At 43.3% G+C, this 23841-nt stretch overlaps 3 protein-coding genes and 1 long non-coding RNA gene across 4 annotated transcripts; 3 read left to right on the top strand and 1 right to left on the bottom strand.

Moving 5' to 3' along the window:
* Nucleotides 1-667: 667 nt before the first annotated feature.
* cyb561d2 (cytochrome b561 family, member D2) lies at nucleotides 668-13170 on the bottom strand. Its single transcript, XM_015958808.3, has 3 exons — nucleotides 12839-13170; nucleotides 12717-12754; nucleotides 668-1265 (listed from the first exon to the last, which is right to left on the bottom strand). The coding sequence occupies exons 1-3, from the start codon at nucleotides 12969-12971 to the stop codon at nucleotides 762-764; spliced, it is 675 nt and encodes a 224-aa protein (XP_015814294.1). The 5' UTR covers nucleotides 12972-13170; the 3' UTR covers nucleotides 668-761.
* On the top strand, nucleotides 5277-7056 carry LOC139068878 (uncharacterized). Its single transcript, XM_070549408.1, has 2 exons — nucleotides 5277-5336; nucleotides 5929-7056. The coding sequence occupies exon 2, from the start codon at nucleotides 6019-6021 to the stop codon at nucleotides 7054-7056; it is 1038 nt and encodes a 345-aa protein (XP_070405509.1). The 5' UTR covers nucleotides 5277-5336; nucleotides 5929-6018.
* LOC139068879 (uncharacterized) lies at nucleotides 11515-12048 on the top strand. The gene is made up of 3 exons (XR_011520137.1): nucleotides 11515-11650; nucleotides 11720-11791; nucleotides 11869-12048. It is a non-coding gene; the product is annotated as an uncharacterized lncRNA (long non-coding RNA).
* Nucleotides 13171-15909: 2739 nt separating the features above from the next.
* On the top strand, nucleotides 15910-23401 carry rassf1 (Ras association domain family member 1). The gene is made up of 7 exons (XM_015958810.3): nucleotides 15910-16068; nucleotides 17845-18289; nucleotides 18922-19046; nucleotides 20477-20581; nucleotides 21723-22014; nucleotides 22096-22211; nucleotides 23241-23401. Exons 2-7 carry the CDS (start codon nucleotides 17986-17988, stop codon nucleotides 23388-23390), a joined length of 1092 nt encoding a protein of 363 aa, XP_015814296.1. The 5' UTR covers nucleotides 15910-16068; nucleotides 17845-17985; the 3' UTR covers nucleotides 23391-23401.
* The last annotated feature ends 440 nt before the right edge of the window (nucleotides 23402-23841 follow it).

Below are 23841 nucleotides of genomic sequence, written 5' to 3'. Positions count from 1 at the left end.
ACGCAGTGCCGTGTGAGTAGCTTTTGTCAGTTCGTGTAGGCATGCGTTGCTTCTGGGAGTTTAGGTGCTGTTTTCTGTAGATGTTTGTGTGTTGTCACAACGCCTTAAGGTGTTTAGATTTAAGAATTCCCTCCCCTCTGTTGGTAACTTAGGCTAGACGCAGTGATTATTTGCCTTTAGAGAACACTGGATGGGCTGAGACAACAGGTCATTCCCTGTAGTTACTTTATGCTTAGATTTGTTTGCTACTGGCTCCTCAGTCTCTGCTGCTTCATTTCCATCAAGGATTTTATGATTTGGTTTAAACTTGAAGCAATTTGTAAAAGAATCATTTCAGCAGATGAGCTGTAAAAAGTACACACCTACGCCATGTCCTCATTCTTAATGTTTTCATTCAGCTGCAGACACCAAATCTTTTGTTTCCTCCTCTATTAATGTTCATTATTTGTGTCTCAAACCACCTGAAAGTCACATCCCTAATTATGATTTAACTGTCTGAAACATACTTATTTATAATGTGTTTTTGTAACAGCTATTTTTTTTTACCTTCTGTTCACTTTGATCCATTATTGGCTGATTCAGTAAGAATTTCATAACTGCGGCCAAAATCAAAGTAAAATAACTTAAAATGTGATATTAATGTTATTTGAACAATAAAACACGTCTATTGCAGTGTGAATGATTTATTCAGGAAATGCTATAGTATGATCTGTAAAAACATTAAAACACAATTTAAAAATTTTAAATGAATTTGCTTTCTGTCAGGACTGCAGTCGTTTTTTAGCAACGTAAGCGCTGGAAACTTGGTTCATAATGAGGACAGCACAGATAACAGGGCAGAGCGCTGACAGGTACCAGGTGTATTCCCTGACTGTAGCAGTGAACCAGGCAGAGCACAGCCCAAGCAGCAGGCTGGTGCTGCCCAGCAGGTAAACGACGAGTCCGGATGCTGCGTGGTAGCGTTTGAGTTTGGCGAGGGACCAGCCTTTGGCCAGAAATGGGTAATTGAGAGGAGCAGCTGCTAGAGACTGTACACCAACCACGCAGACCGTGAGCAGGCCCAGTAGACCGTGCCACGAGGTGAAGTGGGGTTTGTCGCTCAGGTGTTTGTTGTAAAAGATGGCAGCCAGGCCCAAAACTGCACAGGAAGCACAGAGGCTCTGCAGGACCAGATGAACACGGCTTTTGGTCTTGTGTGAATACTTTTGGATGAGGGAGCCATGGGGCGAGAAGACGAGGATACCTTCAGTCATGAAGAAGCCAAACTACAGGAAAAGAGAAAAAAAAATGTGTTAAAAAAGATTAAGTAACAAGTTTAACTACATATTAAAGAGTAACAATGAGCCATAAGTCAGTCTGGCCATGTGACTAATAATAATAATGCATTGAACTTATATAGCGCTTTTTAGGAGATTCAAAGATACCTTCACACACACATTCACACACTGCCAGTGAAGGTAAGCTACTTTGTAGCCATAGCCACCCTGGGGCAGCCTGACAGGCGAGGCTGCCATTTGGCGCCGTCTGCCCCTCTAACCACCACCAACACAGGCAAGTTGGATGAAGTGTCTTGCCCAAGGACACAACAGCAGAATACCACTGGCAGGAGCTGGAATCGAACCCATGACCCTCTGATCATGGGGCAACCCGCTCTACCACCTGAGCTACTGCTGCCCACAAGTCAAAACTATATGTATGTCCATTTTGACATACTTATATGTATATAAGTATGTCAAAAATCCAGTTGCTGTAACTTTCAAAGCTAAATTAGTTTTAAATCAAATCACATTTAATCAAGTTTGGGACCTCTGATTAGATCATGTTTCAGTGGCTGACAGGTCCCTATCACCAACCCACATGTATATCTACCTACACACACACACTCTGGGTTTGAAGCCAGGCTGGGGCAAATACCATCATCCAGTGTGGGTCCTTAGGCAAGACCCTCAGCACAACTGCCTAATTCATACCATGATGAGAGTAACCAAAATGTACAGATGTACCCAATAACCTGACTCTTCACAACACGGAAGCTCATTTCATAGCAACTAAGATATGTGAGCACATGGATCGATACATGAGCACAGCACAGAAGGGCATCAGCAACGATACCAAACACCAGATGCTGATGGACCGAACAGTCACCCAAGACCGCCAAGCCCGACACGCAAACCTGTGAAAGGCCTGGATTGATTACAAGAAAGTCTATGACTCAATGCTGCTCTCGTGGATTATTGAACGCTTTGAGCTGTACGACATTAAAGAGGACTGTGAGAGCCTTCATTGCAAACTCAATGGGGCTGTGGAAAACCACCCTTGAGGCCAAATGCACAAGTCTCCATTAAATGTGGCATAAACCAATGAGACACCCTGTCTCCACTGCTCTCCTGCGTGGGTCTAGCCAAATAATGAACAAAAAGGACTATGGATACCTACTTAATAATGGAACCACAATCAGCCACCCCCTCTATATGGATGGCATAAAGTTGTACGCCAAGAGCAAGAGAAACATCAACTCACTTTTCTTTTTCTTTCATTAAATCTTTATTTAACCAGGAATGGTCCCATTGAGATTAAAAACCTCTTTACAAGGGAGTCCTAGCCAAGAGCCAGCAAAACAGTTACAATTGTAGAGTGATGAATTGTCCATTTCTGACCTAAAAGGCCCTGCTCTGTTTTGCTCCGCTCAAAGCAGAACCAGAAGTTTCTGACACAGAACTAATCTGCATGAGATATTGCTCAAGGTCTCATGCATTGGCTTCTAAACTGTGTCTTCCTTTCCAGCTCAAGAGAAGAATGAAGACAAAGGACTCTTTCTTTTAATAAATCAGAAGAACTCTATTTTAATAAAGCTAATCAAACAAAGTGTTAGTCCAATAATAAAATGCAAACCAATCTGTGAAATGACAATGTTTATGATTAGTAAGTTATAATAAGTAATATACATTTAAATGTTTCCACTAGAGACTGATCACACGTAAGGTTAAGTCACATGACACATTTCCTTTTTCTGATCCAATCAGAATCTTCCAGATCTGACAGAGACATGGTTTTGTTGTTGCTTGGTAAATCTGTCCTTTTTTTTAATTTGACCGTAAATCAAAACATACAAATTATGAAACTGTGCCCACGTCACCTTAACTTCAAAGCTTTCTAGAGAAGTTGTCGGAGTGGCCAATCCGTAACTTTCCTCTTCAGCTGAAAGAACCTAACGACAAGCTGAATTATCTGTTGCTGTTCCACCTGCTGCAACAGTTCCTTTCAGGATAAAAGCTGAATCATCACGACCCCTTTTTGGGTCTTGCTAGATGCCAATAAACTGTCGTGACCTGGAAGTATCTCAAGACTGGACTGGTTGGCAGCTGCGGCTGTGCTACAGGCTTCGGCTCCAGAAAGGTCCAAGCTGGACCTCTACACCTCCTGATCTAGACGGGAACTTCCGCTGGGTATGTAGACCGACAGAATGGCGTCTCAATGAGTGTTATAGGGGTTGTATGAACTAGTCGACTTCACTGCTCTGTAGTGACTTGTTATGCCTGTCATCAACTAGTCGCTGTCACGTGATAATGACCGACAAGATGCAGTCCTCCGAAAAGACAGCAGGTGACGAGCCCCTGCGTGTCGGGCGGCGACACGCTGTGCCAGAGCGTCGGTACTGACACCCGCGGTAAAACGGGCACTTAACCAAATTGTGACCTTTACCCTCTTGCAATTTAACCTTCCCCTCACCCCCATCCTAATCTTAACCAGCTTGCGCATGCAAAGCTCTGATCGCTGACGCGCTCCAGACATCTGCGTCTTGAGCTTGGCCACAGTAACGTTATCAAATCAGGTGTCGCCACCTCAAAAACAAATTTAACACGCGATCGTTCATGTCGGCTCATTTCCATTTATGTTTTCTGTCTTTTATTTGTGCCTGATGCGTTTCGCTGCTGTGGAGCGGGGTGCATCACCTGTTTTGTCCTTCGGTGATGCACCTCACTGATGCATCTGGCGAGCACTCCGCTGTTTTTGTGGTCGGTAGATTTTTTAGAACTGCAGTTCAAAGGTAACTCATAAGGTGAATATAAATGAACCCAGGTAGCAATTTTTCTTTAGGATTGAGAGGAGATGCAGGAAGATAATAAACAGACAGGACAGAAAAATAGTAAAATAAAAATGTTTAGAGCAGCAGGAACTCCGAGAGGCTGCAGGCGCATCAGTGAGTTTGTGGCCACTGCCCAGGGGGAGAGGGCTGAAGCGGAGCAGTATAGATGCAGAAACTACCGTTGTTAAAAGAGATGTGTTTAACTTTGAAAATGTGGGAGCAATTTTAATTGTCAAAAACTCCAGTGAACCAATATATATATATACCATATATATATATGGTATAGATATATATGGTATATATATATATATATATATATATATATATATATATATATATATATATATGTGGTATATGGTATATATATATATATATATATATATATATATATATATATATATATGTAGCAGTACGAAATACCTGCTCCAAGTTTATTGGTTTAGAACAGTACGCCCTCCATACGTAGGAGGGCGCTCCGGCTATAAAAGGGGAGCTCCTCCGGCAAGGAAGTCATTTCAGGAAACAGCTGGTTTTAAGTATATCACTACGTGTTACCAGCCCGTGTCCTTTGGCTGCGTTTTTTTTGGGTGATCGGCTCTGCTCCAACTGTGGTATGTACCTGGATGGCTACTCTGTTTAGCAGTAGAGTTACTGTGTCTCAAACCGTGTTGTGCACTCTGCAGCTTGGGCAATTAATCAGTGTTGGGTGTGACATCATCGCTTGCCTTTGCTATACAAAACATTAGCAAACGGTACGTACCTTCTGCAGGTAGATAACCTATGAGTCAAACAATCTTAACATCAGCTCTTTGTAAAACCAGGGAAAGATTGAATCCCCGTTGCTGCTGGGCAGGGAGTTCCCTTCTACTCAGGGGTCATCGGTGAGAGGACCGGTAGGTGTGTGCTGCGCCGTCTCCACACTTGGTCAGTTGTTAGTTTGTTAACTTCTACCTCTTCCTTGTCCTTTTAGATTTATCCGTGGTCCAGTGGGAGGCGCCGCTGTTTTGTTTCGTTTCCTTTTTCTACATTTCAAATCAGCTGTTTGAAGGATGTTCCCTGGCTCGTGGCCGGAGTTCAGAAGGAAGAACAGCTGATTTATATTGTACCCATTTTATACCGTTTTTAATCTTTTTTGTTTCTTTGTGCAGGCTGGGGCAGGAGGTGTGGGGTGTGGCCTCGGAGGTGGTGGTCCCGTGTGCGTGTGGTGGTGCTGGTTTCCTCACGTTGATATGAATGATCACTGCCAGGGGTGAATTCTTTATACGTTCTTCATTATTTTTCTTGTGTTGGGGCTTCTCTGCCCGCGTTACCTGCCTCCATCACTAGCCTCAGTCCTGCTTGTTAACCTCTTTATTTATTTAAATTTGTAGTTGAATTGTGTTTAGTTAATTCCCATTTTGTTTTGGGACCTCATGAATTGATTTCAGTGAGTAAAATTAATTTGGTTCTCCATACATTTCATTGGTTCAGTTCCTGTTGGGGCATTAATTTTAGTATTTTATGGTATTTTACATGGCCAGTTTTTAAAGTGTCTTTTAAATTGTCTCTTCTATAAAATAAAACACACTTATTGTAACTTCTGAAACCACGTCTACTGTCCAGTGAACTGAATCTATATGTTTAATTCCTTGGGTGAAATTCCCAAGGTGGCGTTGTTAATAAAATCACACTCGAGCAGGTACAATTGCCATCCTTGGCGTCAACAGGTCATAGACCACTCTCGTATTGCCACATTTGGCGTTGTTGGCAGGATTCACGAGAGATAGACGTGTGTTTTTCAGAATTTTTTTTTTTTTTTTTTGTTTTTTTGTATCTGTATTAATTTTGTCCTTCATTTACAGGTTGCGAAACGAAACAGCGGTGCTTTCCTGAAAAACGGCATAGGAGTTTGTTTTTATTATTTTTTTTAGTGGGCAAGGTAAGAGGTTATCATGGAGGAGGAAGAGCTGCGGCAGTTGAAGAATGTAATTCTACAACTGAAAGCAGAAAACGAGAGGTTAAAACAAGAGCAAATGGCGATTTATGGTCCTAGTGGCCACTCTTCTGCAGCTTCACCTTCTACTTCTGTGCTACAGAGGGAAAGATTGGTTGTGGTCCCCCGAGAAAGAAAATGTCCTTCCTTTAGGGGGCGGACAGGGATTAGTTTGGCTGAGTGGCTGGAGGAGGTTGAGGCTTGCACGCGGTCTCGGCAGCTCACTGATTTGGAACAGGCTTTGTTCCTGTTCGATCATCTGGAGGGAGAAGCCAGGGAAGAAATTAGGTTTCGCCCTAGAGGGGAGAGGGAGGATCCTGCCCGGGTGATTGCAGCGTTAAGGGAGCTTTATGGCTGTGTTGACTCATATGTAGCCCTGCAGAAAGCGTTCTTTTCTCGGCACCAGCAGGAGGGGGAAACCTTGCAAGAGTTTTCCCTCGCCCTGATGAGTTTAATGGCTGCTGTTAAACAGCAAGCCCCCACTGACATGCCCAATGCTGAAGAGTTGCTTCGCGACCAGTTTGTAGAGCACGTAAGTGACGGTGCCTTGCGCCGTGAGTTGAAACAGTTTGTGCGTCGCAATTTAACAGCTACCCTGTTGGAGGTTAGAGCCGAAGCCATTAGGTGGGAACGGGAGGGTTCCTCGGGAGGAGCTAGAGGCCGAAGTTATTCTGTCCCTTCAGTTTTTGGGTTGCAGTATGGGGTCCAATGTCCCCAGACCACAGCAGCCTCCCCCATGCGGTCGGAGTTGACTGAAATGAGGGAAATGTTGAAGCTACAGCAGGAACAGTTAAATAAACTTACGGAGGGTCTCTTAGCGCTCCAAGGTCCGAGGTGGAGTAATCCTGCTGGTCGTAGCCCCCTAATTTGCAGACGTTGTCGACAGCCAGGCCATTTCGCTAAAGACTGTGATGGGGTCCGGGTTCCTTCTCAGTCCACGGCACACTCTCAGCAGTCTGGGAGGCAGGGTGGACGGGTGGCACCGTCGGAAAACTAACACCCGCCGAGCTGTGGAGCCAAAGTTCGGGGGGTGCCAAGCCTGGCTCAGATGGAGAGTCTACTGCCGTGGAAGTGGCGAAATTGATGTCGTCTTGTCCGTACGTGGATGTAACAATGGGGGGAGTGCAGGTTCCGTGCTTGTTGGACACGGGGTCAATGGTGTCAACTATTTCGGAAAGTTTTTTTTACCAGCACTTCGAACCCTGGGGTGCAGACAAACTGCAATCTTGCCACTGGTTGCGGCTTAAGGCTGCCAACGGGTTGGCCATCCCATACATTGGTTATTTAGAACTGGAGGTTGAACTTTGTGGTAAAGTGTTGACTCAGTGTGGTGTCCTGGTGGTCAAAGACACCCCTGAAGGTGGACTCTTGTCGCGTCCGGGTGTTCTGGGGATGAATGTGATTAGCAGGTGTTACAGGGATCTGTTTGGGGAACACGGGCGGACCCTATTTGAACAGTCACCATTGTCACAAGCCCCAGAGCCAGTGAGGTTAGCGCTGCAGAAGTGCCACCAAGCCAGTAGGAGGGTTGCTGGGGGAGTGCCTGGTACCATCAAGGTCGGGGGTCGTCAGGCGTGCCAAATTCCGGCTGGCACAATGAAAGTGGTGGCTACTACCTGTGCCGATCGGTTCTCAGGTAAGAGCGTACTGTTCGAACCACCAGTGTTTGGCCTCCCTGCTGGCCTACTTTCCTCGCCAGCCTTGGTACGGGTGGAGAGAGGGGTCACCCATATTATGGTTATTAATGTGGGGAGTACGGGTGTCTTTCTCTACCCTCGGACCAGGGTGGGTACAGTGGTGGAAGTGGGAGTTTCAAGCTTCCCACGCGGCATCACAGAGGTTCCCCTCCATGAGGCGACAGTGGCATCCCAGCTGGGATCTGAGGTAACATCAGATCAGCTTAATGAGCTGGACTTGTCAAACCTTTCTGTAGGTGACCAGGAGACTGTAAGGTCATTGCTGACACGATATGACTCTGTCTTCTCTGCCCATGATGGAGACCTTGGTTGCACTAACTCGGTTGTACATGAAATCCCCCTGCAGGACGATGTTCCCGTCCGTCAGCGGTTCAGGCGAATCCCACCATCTGACTATGAGGCGGTTAAGGACCACATCAACCAGCTGTTGGAAGCACAGGTGATAAGGGAGAGCAGTAGTCCTTACGCATCCCCTATTGTGCTGGCCAGGAAGAAAGATGGAAGCCTGAGGATGTGTGTGGATTACAGGCAGTTAAATGCAAAAACTAGGAAGGATGCTTTTCCCCTTCCTCGCATCGAGGAGTCACTTGATGCACTGACAGGGGCAGGTTGGTTCTCTACGCTTGATTTGGCTAGTGGCTATAATCAGGTGTCAGTAGCAGAAGCAGACAGGCCGAAGACGGCATTCTGCACTCCTTTTGGCCTTTTTGAGTGGAATCGAATGCCATTTGGCCTTTGTAATGCTCCAGGCACATTTCAACGGTTAATGCAGAGGATATTCGGTGATAAGCAGTGTCAATCGTTGCTGATCTACCTGGACGACATCGTGGTTTTCTCCTCTTCAGTGGAGGAACACCTGCAGAGGTTGGAAATGGTGCTGGGCAGATTACAAAGAGAGGGTCTTAAGGTAAAGTTGGCAAAGTGTGCTTTCTTCCAAAAGGAAGTTGGCTACTTGGGCCATGTCATTTCTGGCAGAGGCGTTGCTACAGATCCCAAGAAGGTGCAGGCAGTGGCTGAGTGGCAGACCCCGACCACGACCTCAGAACTTCGCTCGTTCCTAGGGTTCGCCAGTTACTATCGCAGGTTCGTGGAGGGATTTGCCAAGTTGGCGGCACCACTCCACAAACTGGTGGCAGAAACCGGAAAAGGGAAAGGGTTGAGGAAATCCAATCGGGACCTGAGCAGCTATTGGACAGCTGAGTGCCAGACCAGCTTTGAGGCATTAAAAACAAAACTCACCACTGCGCCCGTCCTAGCGTACGCTGATTTTTCACTTCCCTTCATATTGGAGGTGGACGCCAGTCACGGTGGACTAGGCGCCGTGCTCTCACAGGAGCAGGAAGGCAAAGTTAGACCAGTGGCCTATGCCAGCAGAGGGCTTAGACCAAACGAAAGGAACATGGAGAACTACAGTTCCATGAAGTTGGAATTTTTGGCCTTAAAGTGGGCCATGGCCGAAAAATTCCGTGAATATTTGCTGGGCCACAAGTGTATTGTCTTTACTGACAATAATCCATTGAGCCATTTGTCATCGGCTAAGTTGGGGGCTACCGAGCAGCGGTGGATAGCACAGCTGGCAGCCTTCGACTTTGAAATTAAGTATCGGTCAGGAAAAAGTAATGTAAATGCTGATGCTTTGTCACGACTGCATCCGACAGGGGCCCAGGATTTGGGAGCCATGCTTCCAGGGACATCCCTCCCAGAGCCTTTGAAGCAGGTCCTGCAGGGCCAGAGGCCTGAAGCCACCCAGGCTGTGATAACCACATTCCCAGAGCGTACACCTTTGGAAATGGGGGTCATCCAGAAAAACGATCCAGTTATCAAAGATGTCTTAAGCTTTTGGAGAAAGGGGAGGCGCCCTAATAAAGAGGAACGCGAAAAACTCTCCCAGCCAGCCTTAACCTTGTTAAGGCAGTGGAAACGTCTAGTTGACTGTAACGGTGTTCTATTTCGCCAGGTTACCCTCCCAAGGACCACCGAGGATACACTTCAGCTAGTGTTGCCGGAGGCATTGCAGGAGGAGGTGTTAAAGGAGGTTCATCAGAACCACGGTCACCAGGGCGTTGAAAGGACATTGGAGCTGCTTAGGCTCAGGTGTTACTGGCCAGATATGTCCAAGCGCGTATTGGCGTGGTGTCAAAATTGTGAACGATGCCAGGTAGCCAAGGAGGGACCAGCTACAGGTAGTTTCATGGGTCACTTGTTGGCCTCCCGACCAAATGAGATCTTGGCCATGGACTACACTGTGTTAGAACCTGCCTGCGGTGGGTGGGAAAATGTTCTAGTGCTAACGGATGTATTTAGTAAATACACTTTAGCAGTTCCCACCAGCAATCAGCACGCATCTACGGTGGCTCAGGTGTTAGTCACGGAGTGGTTCTCAAAGTTCGGAGTGCCAGCCCGCATCCACTCTGATCAGGGGCGGAACTTTGAGAGCACCATCATCCGTCAGTTGTGTGACCTATATGGCATTGAGAAAACGCGCACTACCCCATACCACCCTGCAGGTAATGGGCAGTGCGAGAGATTTAACAGGACGCTACACAATCTGCTGCGGACGTTACCTGTATCTAGGAAACGAGACTGGAATTCTTGTCTGCCGCAGTTACTGTATTGTTACAACACAACACCTCATCAGGCAACAGGAGAGTCTCCGTTTTTCTTGATGTTTGGACAAGAACCTAGACTCCCAGTGGATTTTCTGCTGGGAAAAGTGGAGGAACCTGTAGGGGGCAGTGTACACCAGTGGATTCAGGAACATCAGAGTAGGCTTAAGGTAGCCTTTGAGGGAGCTAACGAACGCCTAAGGGAAGCTGCTGAACGTAGAAAGAGAAGTCATGACCAACAGGTAAGGGAAGTCGGACTAAAGGAAGGTCAGTTTGTCTTGGTCAGACAGCTGGGCTTCAAGGGGCGTCATAAAATCCAGGACGTATGGGGTTCAGTAGTGTATAAGGTGGTGAGGGCTCCTAGAGGGGAAGGCCCGGTGTATACGGTCGCACCTGTGGACGATGATCAAAAGTGTAAAACTGTTCATCGCTCAATGTTGAAACCAGTGGTATGGACCAGACCACCAGTAGCAGTGGGCTATCCTTCCTCATCGGTGCAGGAGCAAAACATGGAGGAATCTCTGGAGGACGACGACCTGGTGTTAGAAAGGACTGACGTCCATCAGTTGAGTCCTAAGAGGGTTGTTGGGGCCGCAGGACCCCCTGAGCCATCACTGCCCAGAGTGCAACCGGACCAGCAGGAATCTGGTCCTACAGTAGAGCAGCAACCTAGTTTGGGGGGGTCACCGTTGGCACCGGCTGGCGACCTTGTGGTGCAGGCGGTTGCCCCCATTGTGCATCTACGTCGGACACAGCGCTCAACCGCAGGCCAGCACTCGAACATGCACCATCTTCCACGGGCGGTGGGTGATGTTGGGGTACGGGTTGTGGCGCCCCCAGGGTTTAACTTTGCGGCACAAGTTTTTAGACCTTGGAGTGATTAGAGACATTCAGTTTTGTTAATCGTTGGGACAACGATTCCTGTTGGGGGGGTGGAATGTAGCAGTACGAAATACCTGCTCCAAGTTTATTGGTTTAGAACAGTACGCCCTCCATACGTAGGAGGGCGCTCCGGCTATAAAAGGGGAGCTCCTCCGGCAAGGAAGTCATTTCAGGAAACAGCTGGTTTTAAGTATATCACTACGTGTTACCAGCCCGTGTCCTTTGGCTGCGTTTTTTTTGGGTGATCGGCTCTGCTCCAACTGTGGTATGTACCTGGATGGCTACTCTGTTTAGCAGTAGAGTTACTGTGTCTCAAACCGTGTTGTGCACTCTGCAGCTTGGGCAATTAATCAGTGTTGGGTGTGACATCATCGCTTGCCTTTGCTATACAAAACATTAGCAAACGGTACGTACCTTCTGCAGGTAGATAACCTATGAGTCAAACAATCTTAACATCAGCTCTTTGTAAAACCAGGGAAAGATTGAATCCCCGTTGCTGCTGGGCAGGGAGTTCCCTTCTACTCAGGGGTCATCGGTGAGAGGACCGGTAGGTGTGTGCTGCGCCGTCTCCACACTTGGTCAGTTGTTAGTTTGTTAACTTCTACCTCTTCCTTGTCCTTTTAGATTTATCCGTGGTCCAGTGGGAGGCGCCGCTGTTTTGTTTCGTTTCCTTTTTCTACATTTCAAATCAGCTGTTTGAAGGATGTTCCCTGGCTCGTGGCCGGAGTTCAGAAGGAAGAACAGCTGATTTATATTGTACCCATTTTATACCGTTTTTAATCTTTTTTGTTTCTTTGTGCAGGCTGGGGCAGGAGGTGTGGGGTGTGGCCTCGGAGGTGGTGGTCCCGTGTGCGTGTGGTGGTGCTGGTTTCCTCACGTTGATATGAATGATCACTGCCAGGGGTGAATTCTTTATACGTTCTTCATTATTTTTCTTGTGTTGGGGCTTCTCTGCCCGCGTTACCTGCCTCCATCACTAGCCTCAGTCCTGCTTGTTAACCTCTTTATTTATTTAAATTTGTAGTTGAATTGTGTTTAGTTAATTCCCATTTTGTTTTGGGACCTCATGAATTGATTTCAGTGAGTAAAATTAATTTGGTTCTCCATACATTTCATTGGTTCAGTTCCTGTTGGGGCATTAATTTTAGTATTTTATGGTATTTTACATGGCCAGTTTTTAAAGTGTCTTTTAAATTGTCTCTTCTATAAAATAAAACACACTTATTGTAACTTCTGAAACCACGTCTACTGTCCAGTGAACTGAATCTATATGTTTAATTCCTTGGGTGAAATTCCCAAGGTGGCGTTGTTAATAAAATCACACTCGAGCAGGTACAATTGCCATCCTTGGCGTCAACAGGTCATAGACCACTCTCGTATTGCCACATATATATATATATATATATATATATACACCATAGACTGTACATATACACATGCTTTTTGAACTCTATGGCAATGGTTCAACTTACAGCTAGGGTCATCAGAAAAGGGTGCCATGAAAACCAACCTAGAAAGGACAAAATTAAGAAAAACGTTTTAGAAAAGCTTTACATAGTACAACGACTGATGTGTGGTTATCAAGAAAACGTACTTGTTCCTGGTCGAGATAGAAACGCCACAAACACAGAAAAGACAACAGAGATGATGTGAGCCAACCATGCTGAGACAGTTCGGGTAAAACCGTAAACCCGAGGTTCTGCTTCGGTCTCACTGCCTTTAGCCATGGTGTTTTAAATTAATTTCACTCCAGATAATCTCCGGCATGAATTCCGAACGGAAAAGCGGAAGTGAGTCGAAGGTCTTCCTGGTTGCTCCTCCGGTTAATGCCCGCTTTTATTCAAACATAGAAGATAGCACAGTTACAGTAATCCAAAGCTCCATCACACAACTTTACCTATACACAACAGGATCCACGTCACGGATGGTAAAAACACGGATGTTCTGCTTCGAATCTATCCGGGGGAAACGAAACTTCCGGTTAGTGTTTTCAAAATAAAGCTTCAATTCACATTGAGTTTTTCATACATTTGTGCTCAAATCAAGTCAAGTGTTCTTTTGTTCTTCATTTAACGCAGAGTGATGAGGGTTTGTTGTTACCTTTTCTAACATGTATCGACCTTCACTGCCACTTTGGTCAGAGCAATCTGGATGTTGATGGCGTCACTTCCTTTTGGGCAGCAAAGGGCAATATCATCCTCTGCCCACGCCTTCTCCACTGTGTCCTCCAGGGTTAGGGTTAGGGTTAGGGTCGTGTCATCTACAAACCCCGATGTTGAGCACTATTAGCTCCCTATCTTCAGCTATAAATGTGTATTTTGGATCATTCTGCAGTTTTGTGTTAGATTTCAACACCAGGATAATAATGCAGAAAATATTGTTTAAAGTCTGCATGTTTTTGACAATTGAACTTCATTGTCACTAGTTTCACTTCCAGCAGACACTGGTTATTGTGCTTTAATTCCTCCATAATAATCTCTTGACTGCGCAGATCCCTCCACACACCGATGCCTCACAGCAGAACAACAGCATGTCCATCTAGGACTCCCTTCACTCTTCTAACTTATCCTAATCTAATCCCATGTAGCAAAATATTGAGAAGCATAGCACATAAAGTGTTTTATTTGTGCAACTGTGGTAAAACCAGACCACCATACTGTCATCATCTTGATGGATTTTCATGTAAGTTTGGAACTTTTGAGCAAATCTGTTCACTTTAGGTTGAAATGTCATAAAGTCCTTCCATAATTCTAAAGCACCAGATATTCAGTGCTGCTGCAAGGTTGTCCTGAGGAGCCAATCAAAAAGAGCTGTTGTCCAACTAAAAAACGTGCTGCCTTTCTCCGTTCAAGCTGGGGAAGGGGTTTGTTATTGGCTTCATTCTGCAACAGACAACCATTCAGAAGAGAGGAGCGAGGGCCGCATCAGTGTGTGAGACAACCAGGGTGTTTCTCAATGTCAAGGCACCTGGCCTTACGAGGCGATGTCTTGCGAGGCCAGGCGCCTTACTTACGAGGACACTGCCCTTGCTTGGCCAAAGAAAACGGTTAAATGGAACAGACTTGCATCACATGACCGCGGCTTCCACAACGGTCATGTGACATGGGAGATAACGTTGTATTTTATAAGTATTAGTTTCAATATAAATATATAACGAGCCTTTTACTTCCTAAATTGTGTATACATTTGTTAAATTAAATATATAAGTGAGTTACTACCTGCTAGCCACTGAAGCTGCAACTAATAAGTTACTAACCAACCAAAGATAACTATTTTGGATCTAAAAAAAAAACCATTTTTAATTAGTTGACTTACTTTTAAACTTGAAATTTGTCCCCGAAGTAGCTGCCGGCTTCTGATCCACCATCCTTTTGAAACCATAGCGGTGTATTCTGGGTAATTTTTGACCAAGGTTAGGCTACAAGACACTTCTCGTGTATCCTTTTTAGCTAGCTAAATGGCTAACAAAAGAAGAGCACACGCCTCGGTAGAACATGAACATTGACACACATCTTGGCGGCTCCTGATGACGTATCTACTAGGCAATCGGGGTGGGGCCAAGACATCAAGGCGAGGTTCCTTGGCATTGAGAAACACCCCCACAGTCCTGTCAAGTGACAGCTTTCCACTGTTTGTCAGCCCTCTGTTGCCTCCTTTTGGCCTGGAGGTCCCAAGCAATTGCCTGGCTTGCCTGTCAGCACGCAGCGCCTCTGCAGCTATTATATATTTGAATATTTGGTATTTCTTCATCCAGTGTTTAATTATATTTGTCATAAATAGACAATTAAACAGTTGAAATATTTCAAATAATTTTTCTTTTACTACTTAATTTGAAAGAATTATTTAATGATTAATCACCCTTTTATTGTAGAAAATAAGAAGCCATCCTCAGCTGCCATATTGCAGCCTTTGGGCTCTTTCCCCAGCTGTATGGTTTCTAAATGCCCCTTTATCAAATATTTAACAGTCTGACTTCAAGCACTCAAGGAAAAGCCTGCTGTTTACCACAGAGACGAGTTTATAAATCACACTTCAGTCAGATTGTTTCAGTTCAACTCTCTTTCAAAGTCAGAATGTCATAAATCTGTTAAACTAATATTAAACTTAAATAATAAACTTAAAATTGTGGCATTACAGCTTGAAACTTTCATCGGAACCAACAGAGGAAAGAAGGAAGAGAGAGAGAAAAGATCGAAGGAAATAAAGAAGGGAGTAAAAAAAAAAGAAGAACTGAGCAAAGTACAGAAGGGCAGGTGGGACAAAATGGGAAGAAGGAATGAAAGAAGAGAGGAAGAGAAGAAGGAAGCAAGAAAATAGGGAAGTAAAGAAAGTAGGGCAGGAGAAAAATAAAGGAAGAAAAGAAAGGATGGGAAATAATAATGGACCAATGAAAGAGGAAAGAAGGAATGAAAGTCTGAACCTTTGAAAAACATAATTCAACACAATGGCTGCAAAACAATTTAAATGTATTTACGTTCACAAAAATTTACCACATTTATTTATTTTATTTGTAATTTTAATTCAATCCTTAAATTATTAATAAATAAACATTAAGTCCTTAAAGTGGCAGCTGATATTTGATCAGCATGTGTCTGACTGTTTGGTGCTGATCCAACTCTTCCTCCAGTGCAGCCTCTCTTCTCTCAGCGCTCTCATTTGGGATCAAGACAATAATCCGGTGACCACATTGTGCATGCGCAGAGTGTGTGCGTCTGTGAGAGGGTGGAGGGGTGGGGGTTGGGGAGGTTTGGTCCAAATTCAACCACAAAGTGCGTTCATCCTCCAAACATCATCCTCAGAGTGCAGCAAGAAGACCTCATTCAGGTAAGGTTGTTGTTTCGTCACCATTCTGTCTGTCAGAGAATCTGATCACTGCTAGTTTAGCTCCAACATCTACAGGAGTTTATAGTCCAGCTTCAGGCTGGATTAAGCCGGGCTGCTCTTATAGACTAATGTCAAATTACAGAATAATCTGGAGCATAAAACACGATAACAACAAACTTCTCAGTGGAAATAAACAAGATGTTCCTGTTCACAATGAGTCCTTGTTGCCCTGCGTGGATAATTGCTCTGTGTGGTGACCCAGTTGGCAAACAGAACCAAGCCGCTTCATATTCAAGTCACAATAAGTTTACTAGAAAATACAAGAGTTTCACACGCATCCTTTTATATTCCTGAATGTAGATTTATTAGCATTTTGTTTCTGTGTTCATTTTTGCTACTGATGTGTTCAGATGTTCAACTAGAAAATCTACAAAACCACATAACAAATGTGAAGAATGCCAAATGTAAACTCATCCATCCATCCATCCATTTTCTTCCGCTTATCTGGGGTCGGGTCACTGGGGCAACAGCCTAAGTCGAGAGGCCCACACTTCCCTCTCCACAGCTATTTGGGCCAGGTCCTCCTGGGGAATCCCATGGCGTTCCCTAGCCATGCAGGCAAGAGACTAGTCCCTCCAGCATGTCCTGGGTCTTCCTTTTGGTCTTCTTCCAGTTGGACGTGCCCAGAAAACTTCACCTGGAAGGCGTCCAGGAGGCATGCTAACTAGATCCCCGAGCCACCTCAACTGGCTCCTCTCGATGTGGAGGTGCAGCAGATCTACTCCAAGCCCCTCCCAGATGACCAAGCTTCTGACCGTGTCTCTAAGGGAGAGCCCAACCACCCTGTGGAGAAAACTCATTTGGGCTGCTTTTATCCGTGATCTCGTTCTTTCAGTCACTACCCAAAGCTCTTGACCATAGGTGAGGGTAGGAATGTAGATCGACCGGTAAATTGAGAGCTTCGCCTTCTGGCCCAGCTATCTCTTCACCACGACAGACCGGTACAACGCCCGCATCGCTGCAGACGCAGCACCAATCCGCCTAACGATCTAGCGCTGCTTTCCCTCACTCGTGAACAAGAGCCTGAGATCCTTAAACTCCTCCACTCTGGGACCTCATCCCTGACTCATCACTAAGTTAAATGTTTAGACTCACATATTCAATTGATTTCCATGTTTCATGGAAACATATTACTTTTCTGTCCTACTAATAAATTCAAATGTAATCAAACATAAAATGTATTATTTTACCACAAAAGTGCAGGAAACTGACATAAAATAAATCATCAGCAATAATTTTATTCAATCAATCAACATCAAGATGTTATTCACACATGTGTGTAAAATGTCTTTTTTTTTATTGATGGCAGGAGTGGTGCATTTCTTTGAGGAATTAATATATAATTATTTAATTTGTGTTATTATTGATTTTCATTACTGCAACATTAAAGGCGCAGATTTTAAACTGAGTAATATCAAATTAAAATGAATCTACTCCAATTATTATTAATGATGTGATGTTGTTTGGCTGTCACAGACAGAAAAACATCAGTTTTAGCCAGACTAAGGATTAAGCTCTTCATCCTGTCCCACCTTTTAATGTAATCTATGAATTCTGGCATCAAACATATGTTAGTCTTTTGTTTTGCCATTTGTAAAGCCACACAGATGCAAACATTTCTAATCTTCTGTGAGAAACATTCAGAAGACAACTTCAAAGACTTGTTAGTTTGTCACAAACTTGATTTTATTGCATCTTTTCTTGATGTTTCTGCAGAAAATTGGAAGCTCCTGGATCCTGAAAGGGCTAATTTAAGGATAAAGAAAAAAGAAAACACGTAGAGGTTCGGATTTTACTCTGCTGTTCCTTCATGAGGCTGCAAACAGACCAAGAATTACTCAACATGTCCATTTGTGCATGAAGAAAAGAATGACTAACTGTGAGCTGATTGAGCTGAAAGACCTCAGTGTTTCTGATCCCATCGAGCTGGCTCCTCCGGCCCTCCACACCACCCCATCACCCACCGATCCCAGTCACCCCAACATTTACCACACCGTCCGCCTGACAGGAGACACCGTCAGCATCGAGGCGCCAGTGCATCAAACAGGAAAGGGCGCTTCCGGTCACAACTTCCAACCCTACAACTACACACATCTGACCTGGTGTGACCTGTGTGGAGAATTCATCTGGGGTCTTTTTAGGCAGAGTCTGCGCTGTGCCAGTGAGTCAGAGTCAACAGAAGATCCTGTTTTTAACTATTTAACAGGATTAGCACTTTCCCATAAACCTGCTAAACTCCTCTGCCTTCAGGTTTATTTATATTTAATATTGTTGTGTTATTACATTATTAAATAACTGGATAATATAAACTGTTATTACAACATCTTATTAAAGCCTTAAATTATGAATGAAAAACTTCAAAAGACAAAAAAAAGTTTTTTAGGAGAAGAAGTTGGTTTATTACAGAGATTACCGTTTATGATTGGGTCAAACAAATCTATTTTTTAATGGTTATTGAGAAAATACTTGGGAAACTTTCATAGACTGGGCTAACAATGAGATTTATAAATAATAAATACAAAAATTAGGTTAGACTCTAAATAAGTTGTGTTCTGCTGTTTTCCTCTTTTGCTGCAGGATTTCTCATATTTTTCATTTTTTATTTCATATCAAATTTTCCCTCTTTTGTCTAAAACTCTGACAAACACATATTTTGCTGACAGAGATCTGGTAATCTGGGATTTTATGGCCTTTTACTTACTGAACCAACTTAATCCAGTAATAGCAGTAACACCTTCATGAGTTTTGACCTCACTTGCAGCAAATGCACTCCTGTTTCTTATCTTTGGCCAGACTGCAGTTACACCTGCCACTACCGCTGCCAACCGTTCATCCAGCTGGACTGCAGCAGCCATGAGAGTGTATCAGCAGAGAAAAGAGATTACACTGAAGACTCCATCGAGACTGACACTAATGTGGTAAAAACACAGCGACATGCAGAAACCATTCAGGTTTTATTAAATCACAACCCAAATCTGAGACGGAGAGTGGAAGGAGGGAAGAAAATTAAAACTCTGCCCCAAAATGACTGAATTACAATTAAAATGTTAATGTTGTTTTTTTCATGCAAAAACTTAATTTGTTTTTACTGACGTCTAAAAATGGAAATTTGGCAAGATAATGAAAAAAATAAGTCCCTGTTGTGGTTTTGATAGACGTTTGGTTCATTAAATAATTTAACTGAGCCTATGTTTATTGGACAAAAAAAAATGAAAAACTTCCTACAGAATAATTTTTTTGCTATTCTAGAGATTTTGCAAAAACTAGAAACAAACATTTAAATGACTAAACCTTCATCTTTTGAGCTGGAAGATTCGTAGCCTGGCAAGCTATGTGAATATATCGTCTGGTGAGGAGCTTTTTCAATTCTGACTGGAATATGGAAGCTTATAAGCTATAGCTGTCTATTGTTGAGCAGAAACTACCCATGAATAGCCCCCTCTCTACACCCTGATGACTGTCTACACATGCTATTGGCCATCTTTTTTCTAAATGAGCTTAAGTACCTCCATCTACTCTCGACTCAAAGAAAAGCCCAACTCTAAATAGTCCGAAGTTGATGCTAAAGCCATTTCAAACGAGTAGCAGCCATCTTTGTTTTATCATTAACATCTCACCCATCAACAGAGCACTGTGACTGGCTCACCAAACCAATAGCACACTGTCATTGGACCGCTACAGAGCTGTTGCCATCTTAGTTTTGCTCAGTCGCTCTAACATTCCTTCCACCTGGCAGATAGAGTGCTGTGATTGGCTGGCCACAATACTGGCTGGGGCTGCGGAGGGTTCAAAGGAGCCGACATGCAGAGCTAAATCTTTTTTGCTTTTGCAAATGTCTAGATTCCAGGCTGTTGGGTTTGTTCAGTTTTGAGCATCTTAGAGTTGAAATGTAAAAGCATGTTTTTTATTGCAGGGCAGTGGTTTAGGTGGAGGACTAGACTCCAAGTGTAACATTTGTTGTCTTGTTAATTGTCTATAACTTGTACCTGTTGTCTATGCCATCTGCACAACAGCATGTGGAATGGTCAATCATTGTAACTTCCCAGATGGACAGTTTGATTTCACAGAAGCGTGATTGACTTGGAGTTTCATCATGTTGTTTAAGTGTTACATTTTTTTTTAATTATTTTGAGTATATTTCTCAATATTATCAACCCTTTACTTACCACTACATCATGAAGAGGCTGCAATCAGAGTAAAGTTTAAAACTATTTTTACATAACTTAATTTTTCTAACACGATGCACCCCTTTTAAAAGTGGTTAAACTGTTTTGTTTTTGTTTCTAAAAGTTGTTTTCCCTCACCTATTAAGTGGATTGATTGTGTTCTGCCCACCGCCTTCCCTCAGGATGAGCAGAATGAAGTGGGTAAACAGGAGCTGAGTGCTGCTGCGATTCACCGGAAGGTGAAGGAGTACAACGTTCAGATTAACAACAATCTCTACATGGTGGTTGTGAGTGACAGCTGATTTTATACACAGTGTTACTTTAGCTTGCAGTTTTTATTCAAATGTTGCGCCTTTAAAGGGACTGTTGACCATTTCAAAGTATGCTTCTGTGAAAAAGTAATAAATAATTGCTATAATAGAGCTTCCTGAACAGTTTTGGAGAATTATTGTAATTTCTGTTTTAGAATAGCTCCAGTACGCAAAATTTTGAAGGTCAGCTTTACTCATATAGTAGTAATGAATGCCTTGTGTATCATTCTCTGGGGAATAAAAGCTCTGGTGCTCTTGTTTGAGGGTGGAGAATTCAGCTGGAAGAGAGCTCAGCAGAACGTGACAGGATATGAAGTCTTATTTCCTGATATTTGGTCATCTCCCCTCTGATTAGCTAACAGCAACACAACACCACTGGCTCCATTTGCTTTGCAACATTGATGTTTTATTACCACAAATAGCACAAGCCTGGAATTTGCTGCTGTGTTGCCCAGTTGCTATTGCTAACAGTTAGCTTCTAATAGCCAAGACGTTTTCTGCTGTTTGCTGGATGCAAAACCAGTGACAGCCTTCCCCGTCGCGAGCCAAGATTGGTGAGTCCATGAATTTTGAGTGACAGTGTGATGTAGATCCGTCAGGCTTTTCAAATCCTAGTGTTTCACTATTTTCTATTAGAAGCTAATGCAGTAAATAAGAGTAGAAGATTATTTTAATGTTCAGCCTGCATGCCAAACACAGAGTGATTGATTATAATCTGAAATAATCATTTAAACATTTTTTCAGAGAAGCTGACCTTTAAAGTGATTTCTGAAGAGCTGTTTTCTAAATCTTTCCCCTGCTGTCCTTTTAACACCGAGTGATTGTTTAAATGGAGTATTTTGGGTGTTTACAAGTGTAAATATCCACAGATGAAGCTGAATGTAGCACTTTTGTTTCATCAAGGGTCAGGTCTAGCAGTAATTTCTTAACATTTATGCGTAATCAACAGCAAAAGGCCTAAATATCTTGTCTTGCAAGGCCTAAAAGCCATTTCTCTGAACAATAGCTGTTCAGGAAGTTATCTACGATGTGTAAAAAATAGTAATCATTTTGAAGTTTTAGCCAGAAATGACCAAAATATCCCATTCCATATGCTGTAATCATTTCTACCTTCCAGAATAAAGACAAGTCCTTCACTGGTTTCATCAAGGTCCACTTCCAGTTACTTCGCCCCATCTCCCTGCCTCCTCCTCCTCAGCGTCAGAACTCAACAGACGAGGAGGGTCAGCAGAGCAGACGGATACCGCGGCGGACTTCCTTCTACCTCCCTAAAGATGCTGCCAAGCACCTGCATATAAGCTCAGAGACTCAAGTGCGAGAAGTCATCGAGGCGCTGCTCAAGAAGTTCACCGTTGTAGACAACCCAGCAAAGTTTGCCTTGTTTGAACGCACAGAGAAACAAAGTCAAGGTGGGATTATTGAGATTATTACAACACAACGAAAGCAAATTATGAAATTATGAAACTGTGATTTCTTTTTGCTCCTTTTAGTCTCCTTGCGTAAGCTGTCTGATGATGAGCATCCTTTGCTATTACGTCTGTGTGCCGGTCCCAGCGAGGCAGTCTGGAGTTTGGTTTTGAAAGAGAACGAGACGGGGGATGTGAATGTAAGATTTTGTTTATCTGTGGTGGTGGAAAATAAGCCTTTAACACAATTTAACCACCTTACACAGGGGGCTGTAACCTGCAGCCCTGGAGCCAAAGTGGCTCTGAATAACTTTGGCTAGAAACTATTAAAAAAACAACTCATGTTTTGAATAAATTGGGGATGTGCGACATTATTGCCCAATATCGGCACTAAAATTCAATATCAGAATTTATTGGTATTGGTGTTTACAACTTTTGCACCCATATTATACATCAAACTCTTCAGTTTTTTCTCCTTTCACTCAAAATGTCTAAAAACGACAGAGCCGAGCTTTAGTTTTTGAGATTCCTGTGTTTGTTTGGCACTACTGGTGTAGTTTTTCATCTTTTGCACAGATTGGATTTAAGGTTTAAGTTTGGATGAAAGGAGATATGTAATGTTAGTTACACACAATTAATTATTTTTATTATTAAAGGGGGTTAGGGTTAGGGTGCAGATATGTGTAGCCTTTTTAGTTTGTTTTTTTGTTTTGTTTTTGTTTGCATAGAATAATTGAATTACCACAACAATGTAATTTTAGATCTGTTTTCTACACAAAAATCAACATCCCACAGGAGAAAAATATCTAAATATTTTTATTGCAAATGTTTTATATTTATTCCTAATTTGAAATCTTAACTAATTTGTGTTTTATTTGAAATCACAACAGATCTCTTATTTTCATGGAAGAGAAAACAACCCACTTATTTTAATTTCAGAAAGAACGTCAGAATCCTGACTTTATTCACAGAGTTTCTGACTTTAGTCTCAAAAGTCACAGCAAAAAGAGAACTTTTTTAGTGCTCCTAATCCTTCTCTTCTGTAAATATTACTCAAAAACAATAAAATGTCTCTTTTCACAAGGTCCTTTAACAGTTGCAGCTCTAAACAAGTTTACCAAGGTGGGCTGAGGGGAAAATACTTTGTATTGTAAAGGTTACAGACCCCTAACACAAATGCCAGATCCATTTTGTCCTCCTGTATAAAACAAAACTTCTTCTCTCCACAGTGGGATGCATTTAGTCTTCCTGAGTTGAGCAACTTTCTGCGCATCTTGCAGCGTGAGGAAGAAGAGCACACACGTCAGATTGTGAAGCGCTACGCTAACGCTCGAGACATGATGATGCGGGCAATGACCCACATAACCACACCTGGTTGATGCAGAGAGAGGGAGACAGAGAGAGAGAGAGAGAGAGAGAGAGAGAGAGAGAGAGAGAGAGAGAGAGAGAGAGAGAGAGAGAGACTGAAAATTGTTCAAACTTAAGGTGATGATGTGAAAGGAAAGAAAAGGCTCAGGCAATGACTGAGCATGAACATGTGCATTTTATGTGAACATCTGAAAGAGTCTGCTGATTTTATTCTACACACTGGCACTTTAATGAACCTGTGAAATTGAGCTGAGTATTTTTCCTGTGTTGGACACATATTTATATTCATCCATCCATCCACCCATCTTCTGAACCCACTTTGTCCACACAGGGTCGCGGGGGGGGGGGGGGGGGGGCATTTATATTCAATTTATTCTAATAAACTGATCACAATAAATGACAGACTGACTGATGATGATACAGTTATTATTAAAATGTCTGCTTTGGTAAGAATGTTTAAAA

The sequence above is a fragment of the Nothobranchius furzeri genome, chromosome 3 (assembly GCF_043380555.1).
Source record: "Nothobranchius furzeri strain GRZ-AD chromosome 3, NfurGRZ-RIMD1, whole genome shotgun sequence".
NCBI lineage: Eukaryota > Metazoa > Chordata > Actinopteri > Cyprinodontiformes > Nothobranchiidae > Nothobranchius > Nothobranchius furzeri.
The sequence above is the reverse complement of the archived record's forward strand: the minus strand, read 5'-3'. Positions and strand labels throughout refer to the sequence as shown.

Coding starts and splice junctions, on each gene's coding strand:
- rassf1 (XM_015958810.3), top strand. CDS start 17,986: ATGAAGAAAAGAATGACTAACTGTGAGCTGATTGAGCTGAAAGACCTC. Junction 19,047..20,476: donor TCGAGACTGACACTAATGTG/GTAAAAACACAG, acceptor GCCTTCCCTCAG/GATGAGCAGAATGAAGTGGG. Junction 22,015..22,095: donor CACAGAGAAACAAAGTCAAG/GTGGGATTATTG, acceptor TGCTCCTTTTAG/TCTCCTTGCGTAAGCTGTCT.
- LOC139068878 (XM_070549408.1), top strand. CDS start 6,019: ATGGAGGAGGAAGAGCTGCGGCAGTTGAAGAATGTAATTCTACAACTG.
- cyb561d2 (XM_015958808.3), bottom strand. CDS start 12,971: ATGGCTAAAGGCAGTGAGACCGAAGCAGAACCTCGGGTTTACGGTTTT. Junction 12,755..12,838: donor TCTATCTCGACCAGGAACAA/GTACGTTTTCTT, acceptor TGTCCTTTCTAG/GTTGGTTTTCATGGCACCCT. Junction 1,266..12,716: donor CTTTTCTGATGACCCTAGCT/GTAAGTTGAACC, acceptor CTTTTCCTGTAG/TTTGGCTTCTTCATGACTGA.